General features: G+C 41.0%; 1 protein-coding gene across 3 annotated transcripts in view; it reads right to left on the bottom strand.

Moving 5' to 3' along the window:
• The window catches only part of VSTM4 (V-set and transmembrane domain containing 4), an 88,784-nt gene that overhangs the window by 35,646 nt on the left and 38,945 nt on the right, over positions 1–14,193 (bottom strand). For 2 of the 3 annotated variants that reach the window (XM_082425471.1, XM_082425473.1), the window contains exon 5: positions 13,566–13,599. In XM_082425471.1, coding sequence (XP_082281597.1) covers positions 13,566–13,599 — 34 coding nt within the window. Of the gene's footprint in view, positions 1–2,792; positions 7,042–13,565; positions 13,600–14,193 lie in introns of those variants that run through there. The other variant, XM_082425472.1, reaches the window with a different exon arrangement.

Genomic DNA, 14,193 nt, shown 5'->3' with positions numbered 1-14,193 from the left:
TGAGATGACTCTTTCTCATAAATAAGTGAGTTTTAAAATGTTTTAAAATGGTAATTACAAGCATGGAGACGAAAGAAAATAAGTCTATCGTAACCAAAACATGACCTTCATAAATATTTCCAGACTTTTTCCTCTTCCTTGTTTTATTTTTTTAAAAAGACTTTATTTTTTAGAGCAGTTCTATGTTCACAACAAAATTGAGCAAAAGATACAGAGATTTTCCATAGACCCCTGACCACCTCCATTATGAACATCCCCACCAGAGCGGTACATTTGTTTTAATTGATGAAACTACCTTGACACACATCATCACCCAAAGTCCACAGTTTACATTAGGGTTCACTCTTGGTGTTGTACATTCTATGGGTTTGGACAAATTTATAATGTAGCCATTACTGTAGTATCATACAGAATAGCTTCCATGCCCTAAAATTCCTCTGTGCTCTTCCTATTCATCCCTCCCTCCCCCACCTCTGGCAACCACTTATCTATTAACTGTCTCCATAGCTTTGCCAGCAGCTTTACCAGCATTATCATCATCATTATTATGGAATCTGCTCTCGGAGTCCTTGAATAGGGACTGGACGGACATGGCAGGGTTCTCAGAAACCTGTGCCAGAGCGGGCACACCTAGAAAGGACCTGCAGACCCGGGGGGTCCTGATGCATTACTTTCTGCTGCTTTCATCCTATGTATGACATTTTTGCATGCATTTTGTGAAGAGCACCAGGATAAAAGCTGCTCCTTCGTAAGGCAGTTGCCAAGGCACCTCCCTGTCCACAGCCTCCCCATGGCCTTTCATCATAAATGGTTTACATCACCTGAGAGGTTCTGCTGGGCCTCACCGTGAGAGCTCATCCTTCGTGGTCCCTGCCAGTTTTCATAGAGTCTGCATAAAGGCTTGGAGGTGGTTTAGTTTGTAAGTTTGAAATCTCTGAACACTAACTGGTAAGGTCAGGAGGTGCTTCCTTAATACTGGGTGGGCCAAAAAGTGCCTTCAGTTTTTTAAGTAAAAATAAAAGACACATTTTTCAATTACACCAAGAACTTTATTGAACAATGTATTCACCCTTTTGTTCTACTACCTTCTGCCATTTTCCAAGCAACTTCATAATTCCATCTTCCCAAAACTTTTTTTTTCTTAACATCCTTATTGGAGTATAATTGCTTTACAGTGTTGTGTTAATTTCTGCTGTATACCAAAGTGAATCAGCTATACGTATACATATATCCCCATATCCCCTCCCTCTTGCATCTCCCTCCCTCCCACCCTCCCTATCCCACCCCTCTAGGTGGTCACAAAGCACTGAGCTGATCTCCCCGTGCTATGTGGCTGCTTCCCACTAGCTATCTATTTTACATTTGGTAGTGTATGTATGTCCATGCCATTCTCTCATCTTGTCCCAACTTACCCTTCCCCTTCCCTGTGTCCTCAAGTCCATTATCTATGTCTGCATCTTTATTCCTGTCCTGCCCCTAGGTTCATCAGAACCTTTTTTTTTTTTTTAGATTCCATATATACATGTTAGCATACGGTATTTGTTTTTCTCTTTCTGACTTACTTCACTCTGTATGACAGACTCTAGGTCCAACTACCTCACTACAAATAACTCAATTTCATTTCTTTTTATGGCTGAGTAATATTCCATTGTATATATGTGCCACATCTTCTTTATCCATTCATCTGTCGATGGACACTTAGGTTGCTTCCATGCCCTGGCTATTGTAAATAATGCTGCAATGAACATTGTGGTACATGTCTCTTTTTGAATTATGGTTTTCTCAAAACTTTTCATTTTTTTGAGCAAAAAACTGTTCCAGATGCCTTTTACAGTCTTCCAGGGAATTGAAATTTTTTCCATTAAGATAATTTTGTAAAGACCAAAATAAATGGAAATCCGAAGGTGCAATGTCTGGTGAATACAGCAGATGAATCAGAACTTCCCAGACAAGCTGTAACAGTTTTTGCCTGGTCACCAAAGAAACATGCAGTCTTGCGTTATCCTGATGGAAGATTATGCGTTTTCTGTTGACTAATTCTGGATGCTTTTCGTCGAGTACCACTTTCAGTTGGTCTAATTGGGAGCAGTACTCGTTGGAAATAATCGTTTGGTTTTCTGGAAGGAGCTCATAATAGAGGACTCCCTTCCAATCCCACCATATACACAACATCACCTTCTTTAGATGAAGACCGGCCTTTGGTGTGGTTGGTGGTGGTTCATTTCGCTTGCCCCACGATCTCTTCCATTCCACATTACTGTGCAGTATCCACTTGTAATAGTCCATCACAATTTGCTTTAAAAACAGAATGTTTTCATTATGTTTCAGTGGAGAATCGAATGTGGAAATATGGTCAAGAAGGTTTTTTTTCCTTAACTTATGTGGAACCCAAACATCAAAGCGATTCACATAACCAAGCTGGCGCAAATGATTTTCAACGCTTGATTTGGATATTTTGAGTACGTCGGCTGTCTCCCACGTGGTATAATGTTGATTGTTCTCAATTAATGTCTCAATTTGATCACTATCAACTTCAGCTGGTCTACCTGACCGTGGAGCATCGTCCAGTGAGAAATCTCCAGCACGAAACTTCACAAACCACTTTTGACATGTTCGATCAGTCACAGCACCTTCTCCATACACTGCACAAATCTTTTTGTGCGTTTCAGTTGCTTTACCTTTCTTGAAATAATAAAACATAATATGCTGAAAATGTTGCTTTTTTTCTTCCAACTTCAATATTAAAATGGCTACACAAAAATTCACCAATTTTGATGTCTTTTTTAAAATGCATGCTGATATGACAGCTGTCACATACAATCTAACAAAATTGTTTCGAATGAAGTTAAAGACAACTAAGTGCTACTAGAGCCATCTTATGGAAAAAACCGAACGAACCTTTTGGCGCACCCAAAATTTAGCGGTTCTATGCAGTGTTGGTCTTGGGTCATAAGAATAAAAGCAAGGAGAGGTCATTGGGGTTACCTGCCCAGCATCCACTCCCTGCCCCCTAGGGCTGAAGGCACATGTTTGGGTGGCACTGACCCCCACCCCTGCTCGGCACAGTTTTATCCTCTGGCCTTACTGCTTGGTTCAGGTTGGTCCCATAACAATGAGTTCAGTTGTGTTTGCTCATTAGGAAGCAAGATGACTCCTTCATAAGGCCAGGGGTGAAAGCACGTGCTGCCACCGTTCCCTTCCCAAGGGGAGCTGGCCTGGCCTGAGGACACATCAAAGCCCGGAGGCAGCACTGCCCAGAGAAGGCTGGGAGCAGAAGCCACTGCCCTAAGGACCCTGTGCCCCCTGGAGCAAGGCCCACCCACTGCAGCAGCCAGGTGAGCCAGCCAAGTCCCTTCCTGGGTAAGACCATCTGAGCTGGCTTTTCTGTTACCTGGAATCAAAAGGTTTACAGAGGGCTAACTCTTCATCTAAGAGTTGGCAGTTTTATTCATGTTCTTAATCTGGGGAGATTAATTTGTACCTTGCAGGGTTTTTATGAGGATTAGAAGTAAATCCCATAAAGTGTTCAGCTGCAGAGGTACACGGGCACTCCGTGAGTAATATGAGGAATTAGTCCACAGCCGGTATCATTTCACTGAATGCTCATGACGACCCTGAGCCATAGGGACAAAGGCAAGTTTGTGCCCATTTTGTGGAGGGTGAAATATTCCCAGAGAAGCTGAGTGACTGGTCCAACGTCACCAAGCTGCTGAGTGGCACAGCTCAAACTGACACTAAAACCAGGTGGATGTTTGTCACGTGATTCCAGGAATAACAACCAAGTCCCGTCGCACAGGCCTGTCCTCCTCATGCCTGCCTCTGCCTAGGGCTCTGGAAGGAGGGAGCTGAGCCTGAGCCCTGGGGTGGGGCGAGGATAAGACTGCACAGCAGTGATGTCAGGGATGCAGGAGGAAGGTCAGGAGACACACACCCAAGTCTGCCGTCCCTGCCCTTGCCCCCTTGCTTGCTCAGCTGAATGCGGACAGAGGCTCAGACACCCACAAATCGATGCCTATGACCAGAGGGATGCACTTTTCAAAGTCAAGGGATGCAGGGCAGCTGCAGCCAATCCCAGCATCGATCGCCAAACCCTTCCCGCTTCTCCTTCCATTGCCCTAACATTTCTGCAGCATCTACTTCTTGTTCATTTGTGTGAATGCCAACACCAAAGCTCTCACAATCAGATCCAAGCTTCCCAGCACACCTATGCTAATGTGTGAGCCCTGGAGCCAGGTGGCCTGGGCTGGCAGCCCTTGCTGTTCTTCCCCTCACTGGACAGGAGACCTCACCAACATCAACACTTTTTGTATTGCTTTCTCATCTGTAGGATGGAGATAATCACAGCACCCACTCATGGGGTTGTTGTGAGGCGGGAAGAAGATGGTGTGTGTCCCACGCTTCGCACTGTGCCAGGGCACGGCATTTAATAACAGTGTGGCTCCGTTATTGTTATTACTATGATGACTGCCATCCCCTGGCATCTGGCCCTGCCACCAACTCCAGCCTCACCTCCCTGCTGCTCTGCCCTGAATCTCCAGGGTTCCTCACCTCCATGGACTAAATCCCTTCATCCGCTGTGCTTTTCTCTCCCCAGTTCTGTGCGCTGCCCTCCCCCAACCCTCTTCTCCTGTAATGCTCTAACTCACCCTTCAAGACTTGGCCCAGATTTCACCCCCAGGAAGCCTTCCCTACCACCCACAGACCCCTGGGACAGGGTTAGGAGCACCTCCTCTGGATGTCCGTGATAGCTCCGTGGGCATCCCACGGGTGCTGCCACAGTCTTGTTTCTCTGGGTCTCCCACTAGAGGGAGACCTCAAGGCATGGGCTGTGTGTTATTTCATTCTTGTTCTATGGGACTTACAAGCTTACAGAAGAATCAATCGTAAGTATTGACTGAATAATAACAGAACCATTTGCATAGAGCTCACCATTTACCTGTTGGAAGCACTTTGTACTGACTAACTCATGAAATCCTCCCAACACACTATATGCTAGGACTATTATTGCCCTCATTTTATCAGAGAGGTTGAAAAATTAGCTAAAGGCACGCAGCAATCAGTGGCAGAGCCCGGATGTGAACTGAGGCAGCCTGGCCACAGAATCTTTAACCATCACAGCAGATTGCCTTTCACAGAAGGAATAAATGTTTTATAACACTGCTACTATTCAATATTATACAAATGAAGCAAGTAGCTACATATCTCAGTTTTGAGCATGTATCTTCATATTCACTTTGAAATCACATCTCTGCCTTCACTCTAAGATCCTGAACAAATCACTTATTAAATCCCATACTTCGACTGTGGGAGTATGTTTAAAAATCTCTGATGGTTCAGAAAAGACTGAAAAATTATTTAAACTAAGCTCACAAAGTACAGTAAAACTGTGCCTGTAATTTATCCAACATGTAAATAGTCTGTGGCCCTGACTCTTTATCCTTGAGAAAGTGTATGCACCAGAAAACATGAAGAAAGCTTACACAACTTCAGCTGTAACTGCATCAGTACAGGTGACACAATGTCCATTTTAATTTCTCCCATTTGCAAAAATTTATTATCTCAAACCCGTAAGAAGAGGTCAAGCAAAAGGTCAGGAAACGTACTGGCTGGGAATCGCCTTTTTGGTGCCCCCTTCCACCCTTTTGACAATTTTCTTGAACTTGAAGAAAGGCACGTGAGTGCACTGAGGAGGTATCATGGTATGAAAACACATTATAACTCTGAAATTGGTGGCATTTCAACTAAAATCTGATCTTCCGGGACTCTGGGGTACAGTTTCATACCTACCAGTTGAGCTGCTCTCAGGGCTGCTTTCCCCAGGGAGGGCACGCTTAAAATCTTGCAGAATCCTGAGAAGCTCACTAAGGTCTGGGTCTCTGCTCCAGGAGAGAGCACTCTGCCATCAGAAAGGAACTGTCCCCCAGCCCCAAAGGTCAAGGCCACCCCTCCCAGGAAATGGCAACTTCCGACTTCAAGGATGACACACATTCGAGACTTGTTTTCCTTCTGTTTGAGCTTCTCTCAATAAGTCATGGAATTCCCTAGAGTCCCCAAGTTCTGCCCCAGTCACTTGGCAAGGTCCCTGTCTCAGTGACCACAGCCTCAACGCCAGCATGTGGCCTCTTCCTGAGGGTCCCTCCCCTGCCTGAGGGCTTCTGTTCCTGGCATCTTGCCCTGGTCCTGTGCTCTCTGCCCATTCTCCCTTAGGAGGAAGGGGTCAGAGGACAGAGAAGGACATTTGTTCCTATCATAGCTTGAGACTCTGGGGCCCCGCTGCCCACTGCCATAGCACAGATGAAGGAGCCGGGATCTGGGAGCCCTCTGGCACAACAGGGACGGAACCAAAAAATGCCTGGGTTACAGAGGCAGAGAACAATTCAGGTCAAGGCCAGTTAAAATGGCAAGGATTGACCAGTTCACAAGTGAGGCCCCGTGGCAGGGAATGGGCTGTACTAGGTCAAACGAGCATGAGGTTCTAATAGAAAGATGCATGCAAGTCAGAAGGGCACCCGCTACCAGGTTCATGGGGGCAGCCCTGGCCCCTGCAGGGTCCTGGGGTGCAGTGGACTAGAAAAGGCAGGCTTTCCAGAGGCAGATCTGTGGGCTGGCCCAACAGGAGATACGCCAACAGGGAGCGCTCAACTCAGGCGCCCAACCAGTTTCACTGACAGCACCGGCAGGTAGAGGGGGCAGCATTTAAGCGGGACTCTGTGGTCATCTCTGACCTCTGGCAGGCATCACAGGGCTGGGGGGAGAACCAAACTCTAATGCCCACCAGGCTGGGGTGACGCCTTCGCTGTACTTCCAGCCTCAGCACCAGCTCTGAATAGGTGCAACTGAAGGGGAAGGCCGGGGAATGGAAGGAAGTGGAGCCCAAACTCCCACACTGCTTGCTAAGAATGTGAGGCCAGACGCTAGATCACAGCATGCAAATCCTGAGAAATACTGGCAGGCTGGCCCCTCCACAGCCTCTGATCACCTGAGCCATAACCTTCCCCCACGCCTGAAATGCCGGTCCTTGGAGCCTTTTCGGGGCATATGCTTTAAAAAAGAAACAAATAGCTTTATTGAAGCATAATTTACTCCCCATAAAATTCACTGATCATAAGTGTACAATTCAATAATTTTAGTAGATTTATAAAGTTGTGCAACCATCACCGCAATACAGTTTTAGAACGTCTCTATCACCCCCCAAAAGTTCCCTCTTGCCTATTTATACTTAATCCCTATTCCCACCCTCAGCCCTAAGCAACTACTAATCTACTTTCTGATTCTATAAATTTACCTTTTCTGGACATTTCAAATAAGTGGAATCATACAATATGTAATTTTTTGCATCTGGCTTAGTTGACTGAGTACAATGTTTTTGAGGTTCACCCCTGTGGTAGCACAGATCAGCAGTTTCTTACTTTTTATTATCAAATCGTATTTCAGTGAATGAATTACTAAGTTTTGTTTATCCATTCACCAGTTGATGGATATACTTAGATTGTTTCCAGCTTCTGGTGATTATGAATAAAGCAGCTATGAAAAGCTGCATGCATGTATTTGTGTGGACATATGTTTTCATTTCTCCTGGGGAGATTCCTACCAGTGAAATTGCTGGGTCATATGGTTAAGTCTATGTTTAATGTTTTAAGAAATCACCAAACTGTTTCTCCAAAATGGCTACACCATTTTACGTTCCCACCAGCAATGTACAGGGTTCCAGTTTCACCACAACACGGCCAACACTTGACATTGTCTGTCTTTTTTATGACAGCCATTGTAGTGGGTGTTTAGTGGCATCCCGTTTTGGTTTTATTCACACTTCTCTAATGACTAGTCATATTGAACATATTTTCATGAACTTGCGAGCCATTTATGTATCTTCTTTAGGGAAATATCTATTCAAGTCTTTTTTGTCCATTTTTTTAAATTGAGGTATAGTTGCTGTACAATATTATGTAAGTGTCAGGTGTACAACATAGTGATTCACAATTTTTTAAGGTTATATTCCATTTATAGTTATTATAAAATACTGGCTATATTCCCTGTGTTGCACCATATATCCTTGTACCTTATTTATTTTATACATAGCAATTTGTACCTCTTAATCCCCTTCCCTCTCCCCACTGGTAACTACCAGTTTGTTCTCTATATCTGTGAGTCTGTTCCTTTTTTATTATATTTACTGGTTTTTTAGATTGCACATATAAGTGATATCACACAGTATTTGTCTTTCTCTGTCTGGCTTGTTTCACTTAGCATAATACCCTCCAAATCCATCCATGTTGCTGCAAATGGCAAAATTTCATTCTTTTTTATGGCTGAGTAGTATTCCATTGTATGTATATGTGTATATATATATATATATATATATATATATACCACATCTTCTTTATCCACTCATCTGTTGATGGACACTTACGTTGCTTCCGTATCTTGGCAATCATAAATAGTGCTGTTATGAACATAGGGGTGCATGTATCTTTTCAAATTAGTGTTTTTGTTTTTTTCGAATATATACCCAGGAGTGGAATTGCTGGGTCATGTGGTAGTTCTATTTTTAGTTTTTTGAGAAACCTCCACACTGTTTTCCACAGTGGCTATACCGACTTACCTTCCCACCAACAGTGTATGAGGGTTCCCTTCTCTCTACACCCTTGCCAACATTTGTTATTTGTGTTATTTTTGATTCTAGCCATTCTGACAGGTATGAGATGATATCTCATTGTGGTTTAATTTGCATTTCTCTGATGATTAATGATGTTGAGCATAGTTTCATGTGCCTGTTGGCCATCTGTATGTGTTCTTTACCCATTTTTAATTGTGTTATTTATCATGTTATTATTGAGTTGTAAGTGTTCTTTATATATTTTGTCCTAGCATCAGTTGTTGAAAAGACTACGCTTTCTCAACTTTTTGGAAACACTTTGTGAGGGGTTGGTATTCTTATTTTCCTTTAACACTTGGCATGCTTCACCAGTAAAGCAATGTGGGCCTAGGCTTTTCATGGCTGGAAAGTTTTTAGCTAACAATTTAACTTCTGCACTTATTATAGGTTTATTGAGACTATAGCTTTCTTTTTAAATCAGTTTTGGAAATTTGTGTTTTTCTAGGAATTTTTCCTTTTCATTTATGTTGTCTAATTTGTTAGAATAAACTTGGATTATCAGGATTATAACCTTTTAATTTTTGTAGGGTTTGTAGTGATTCCTTTTTCCTTTCCTAATTTTGGTAATTGGTTATTTTCTCTCTCTCTTTTTTATTTTCATGGACAGTCTAACTTAAGGTTTGTCAAGTCCATTGATCTTTTCAAAGAACCAACTTTTGGTTTCATTGATACTTCTTTGTGTCTGTGTGTTTGTGTGTGTGTGTGTGTGTGTGTGTGTGTAAGTGTTTTCCGTGCCATTGATTTCTGTTCTAATCTCTATTATAACCTTTCTTCTGCTTACTTTGGACTTCACTTACACTTCTTTTTCTAGTTTCTTATGGTGAAAGCTTAAGGTATTGATTTTAGACCCTTCTTCTTGTCTGATATAGGCATTTAAAGGCCATAAATTTTTCTCTAAGCACTACTTTAGTTGCATCCTATAAGTTTTGATATGCTGTGTTTTCATTTTTACTTAATTCAAAATATTTTCTAATTTTTCTTTTGATTTCTTCTTTGACCCACATATCATTTAAAAGTATGTTGTTTGAAATTCAAAACATTTAGGAATTTCCCAGATTTCTTTCTGTCACTAATTTCTATTTAATTCTGGTGTGGTCAGAGAACAGACTTCATATGATTTCTTACATAAATAAAATACTTAATTTTATAAAGATTTGTTTTATGGCCTAGCATATGGCCTATCCTGGAGAATGTGCCAAATAAACTTGAAAAGAATACATCATGCAGTCACTGGGTAAAGCATTCTTATTTGTCAGGTAAAACTGCTTCATCTTCTGTGTCCTGGTTGATTTTCTGTCTCAGTATTCTATCAATTATTGAGAGTGGAGCATTGAAATTCCCAGCTGTTACTCTAGAATAATTGAAAAATTTCGTTTTTAGTTTTCTGTTTTTGCTTCATGTATGTTGAGGCTCTGTTGTTTCGTCCATATAATGTGTTAAATTATCCTGATATGTTGATCTTTTATAATTATAAAACTTCTTTGTCTCTAGTAATATTTCTTGTCTTAAAGTATGTCTTATTAACTTAGCTACCACCTCTCTTACTGTTACTACTTGCATGATGTATCTTTTTCTCTCCTTTGGGTGCCTTCCATTCTCCTCTGCACATGCATGTTGTCTCAGCCGGAGATATGCTTGACCCAACTGTGACCCAAACCTCAGGCTAGCAGAACCACTGGGCCTCCCTGCTCAATACCGCTAAGCCTGCCACTTCCACTGCCAACACTGCTGAACGTGGGCTTTGCACACTGCTCCAAGTCAAGTGAGCCCCCTTCTACCACAATAGAGAGGCTGATGGTCCTCCCAGCACTTCCTGCCTTAAAAGAATCTCCTCATCAGCCAAGCTGGGAAGGGAGAGTATCAGAGCAGCCCAAGGCCAAAACTCCACAGAGTACCACTGTTGCTCTCAGCAGTTCAGCAGTTTTTCAAGTAGAAAAGCCTCTCAGGTTAATATATACCTCTGGTCTTTCCAAAGTGCTAAAATAGTTACTTTTGTCAATTTTGTTAAGATTTATAGTTGCTTTTTGGGGGAAAGGACTTGCTAATCCCCTCACTCAACCATACTCAGACATCTCTCCTGGGGACATATACATATACACTTGCACTCACGAAGGCAGGGATTTCTGTCTCTTTACTTCACTGCTGCTTGCCAAGCTCCTAGAACAGTACCTGGTAGATAGTAAGCTCTCAATAAAATAACTTTGCATTTTGATATGAGTAACAGAATTTCTGAGGATCCCAAACTCGACAGCAGGAACACAAAGCAGTCAAGTATAGGGGTTGTTGGGACTGTAAACAGGATCCCCCAGAGATATCAAATACAATTTTTAATTGAAACTTTAACAGAGGTAATTGTACATTCACATACAGTCATAAGAAATACAGCAGAGAAATCCTATGTACACGTTACCCATTTTTTCCCAAAGGTTTCCTAAGAAACAGCTTCTTGTTTCATTGATTCTCTCTATCACACCGCTGTTTTCAATTTCATCAGTTCCTGCTTTGTACTTTATTGTCTCCTTCCTTCTGTTTGCTTCAGGTTTATTTTGCTCTTTTCCTAATTTCCTGAGGTGAGACCACAGAATGTTGATTGGAGGGCTTTCCTCTCTTCTTATGTAAGCATTTAATCCTATAAATTTCACTGTTAGCACAGCTTTAGCTGCATACCACATATTCTGTTATGTTTATTCTCATTTTTGGTCAATCCTATGTATTTTTTATTTCCTTTTAAACTTCCTCTTTGACCCATGGATTTTTTTTTAAAGTGTGTTTTTTAATTTCCACATGGTTAGAGATTTTCTTGCTGTTGTTTTATTTCTGCTTTATGGTTTGATTTCACTGTAGTCAGAGAACACATTTTATATGATTTTAATTATTTTAAATTTGTTGGGATTTGTTTTATAACCCAGGATTTGGTCTAAGATAAACCATATCTTATGGTGAATGTTGCATGGGGGATGGAAAAAAATGTGTTCTGCTACTGGTGGTTGGAGTATTTTGATACATATCAATTTGGTCCTCTTGGTTGACTGTGTTGTTTAGATCTTCAAAATCCTTGCTAATTTTCTATCTAGTTGGTCTATCTACTGCTGAGAGGGGATGTTGAAGTTGACAATTATCATTGTGGACTTATCTATTTCTTCTTTCAGCTTTCAGTTTTTGCTTTAGGCATTTTGTGGTTCTGCTATTTGATATGTACACATTTAGGATCTTTGTCTTCCTGATGGATTGACCCATTTATCATTATTTAATGTCCCTCTTTATCTCTAGTAAGTTTCTTTGCACTGAAGTCTATTTTATCATGTATTAGTATGCCCACTCTTGAATTTTTTGGTAATGTTTGCATGGTATATCTTTTTCCATCCTTCTATTTCAATCTTTCTATGTCACTGTGTTTGAAATGAGTTCCTTGTAAAGAGCATATATTTAAGTCATGGTTTTTTTTTTAATCCACTCTGTCAGCCTCTGTCATCTGATGTATTTAAACCACTTACATTTAAGATAAATAGTATGTCAGCAATTAAGTCTGCCACTTTATTATTTGCTTTCTGTCTATTTTCTGTGGTTCTCATCCTTCTGTTTCTTTACGTTACTTGAACATATTTTAGGATTCTATCTTTATTATTCTATACTGTTTTTGAATGTGTTTTTCATAATTCTTTAATAATTGCTTTGAGCATTGCAATACACATGTGTGACACCACAGCCTACTGGTAAAAATGTTCTATCACTTGAAGTAAAGTGTGGAAATCTCATTTCTATTTAGGTCACTTTACCCTCCTCATTTTTATATATCATAATGCTCTTCTTGAGTATCAGATGGTTTTATAATTTTTTGTTTCAATCATCAAATATTATTTTTTAAACTCATGAAGAAAAGAATAGTCTACTTATGCACCCATATTTCTGCTCTTTCAATTCTTCCTTCTTCCTTCCTAATGCATCAAGATATTTCCTTTTATTTCAAGAATTTCTTTTAGCCATTTTTTTAAAGTAGGCCTGATAGTGAAACTAAAAATTCTTTTAGTTTCCCTTCATCTGAGAATGTCTTTATATCCCCTTCATTCCTAAAGGATAGTTTTGCTGAATATAGAATTTGTGGGTGGCAGTTCTTTTCTTGCAGTATTTGAAAAATGGGCTGCTTCTTTCTGCCCTCCACGGATTCAGATGAAAAATGCACTGTCATTCAAATTTGTGTTTCCCTGATAATGCATTGTTTCTCTCTGGTTGCTTTTAAGATTTTTCTCTTTGCCTTTGTCTTTCATGATTTTCTTCTTACTACCTTTCAGAGTCCTCCTTTGTTTGTCTCTTATATTATTTCCAGAAATGACAGTTGTGCTTATTAGCAGGGAAGAGCAGGGAGAAATTGATCTAATCCATCCTGTCTGGACCAGAAGTCTCAAATTTTTAAATACTATGAGTTTGCAATATCTACCCTAACTCCATAACTATTGTTACCTGTGAGGTGTGTCCCATCAGCTAAAAGGCTAGCATCTTAGCACATATATCACTAATGGACGCATTCTGTAGAGTAGGACATAGGACAAGCAGGCATTGGTGGAAGGGGATCAGGAGTGTTTGTGGTCAGGAGGCATCAAAGTGGTTCAGTCCACCTGCCAGCTCCTTCCTAAGCAGGGGAACAGTCATTCAAGAGCAAGTGTCAAGCCTCCTCCAGCATGTATGTTGGGCCAGCATGAGCCACATGTTTGCTGGCCCCTCTCAGGGTGACAGTCAGAACATGAAATCTGGAAACATGCAAGTGCATGCAGAACACACATTTTTAGGCCAATTTTTGAACTAATATGCAGACGTTAAGGTAAAGATATGAATTTAACCATTTCTTGGTAATATCAAAAGAAAGTAAAATAGCAAAGAGTTTTACTTGAAAAAAAGAAGAAAATATTCCTACCTGTTCTGAGGGCATTTCACCAAATAGTGTCTCACTGTGAAAGGAAAAAGAAATAGAAGATGGTAAATAAATGCTACTTTAGATATATATTCTCCAGGAATCCCTAGGAAATGTAGGTGGCCAGGTATTGCCCAAACGTTGGCACAAACCACCTCTCAGGGCTATTATCCTTCTCTTTGGATGAGTACAGCAGAGCCATGGCAAGGACACCACAGTGACTTGATATTGTTCCATACCTGGATCAAGCCAGGCATGAAGCCATACACCTCAGACTTCTTGGTTACATAACCACCAAAATTCATTTTTTTTGCCAAGCCAGGTTGAATCGGGTTCTAATCTAGAGTTATAGAGTCACCCAACTTCTGAGCTCTGCCTTAGTCATGAGAAAGCCTTCTTGGGGCAACTTTTCTCCACTTAGGCGCTCCTGTCTATAAAATGGGTTTTAATTCTCTGATCAAAGCTCTTTCAGGACTAAGAGGAGGTCCTGGGAAAAAATAGCCTTTTTTTTTTTTTTTTTTTTTTTTGCAATGACATCCTCCATAGTAGGTCTCTTTCAGAAAAACTGTGTTCTAGCTACAGAGGAAAAATAAGAATACCTAGGCAGTTATCCTAACAAGTGTCCAATCTA

Source organism: Balaenoptera physalus (assembly GCF_965194825.1).
Source record: "Balaenoptera physalus genome assembly, chromosome: 14".
In the NCBI taxonomy this organism is placed as follows: domain Eukaryota; kingdom Metazoa; phylum Chordata; class Mammalia; order Artiodactyla; family Balaenopteridae; genus Balaenoptera; species Balaenoptera physalus.
The sequence above is the reverse complement of the archived record's forward strand: the minus strand, read 5'-3'. Positions and strand labels throughout refer to the sequence as shown.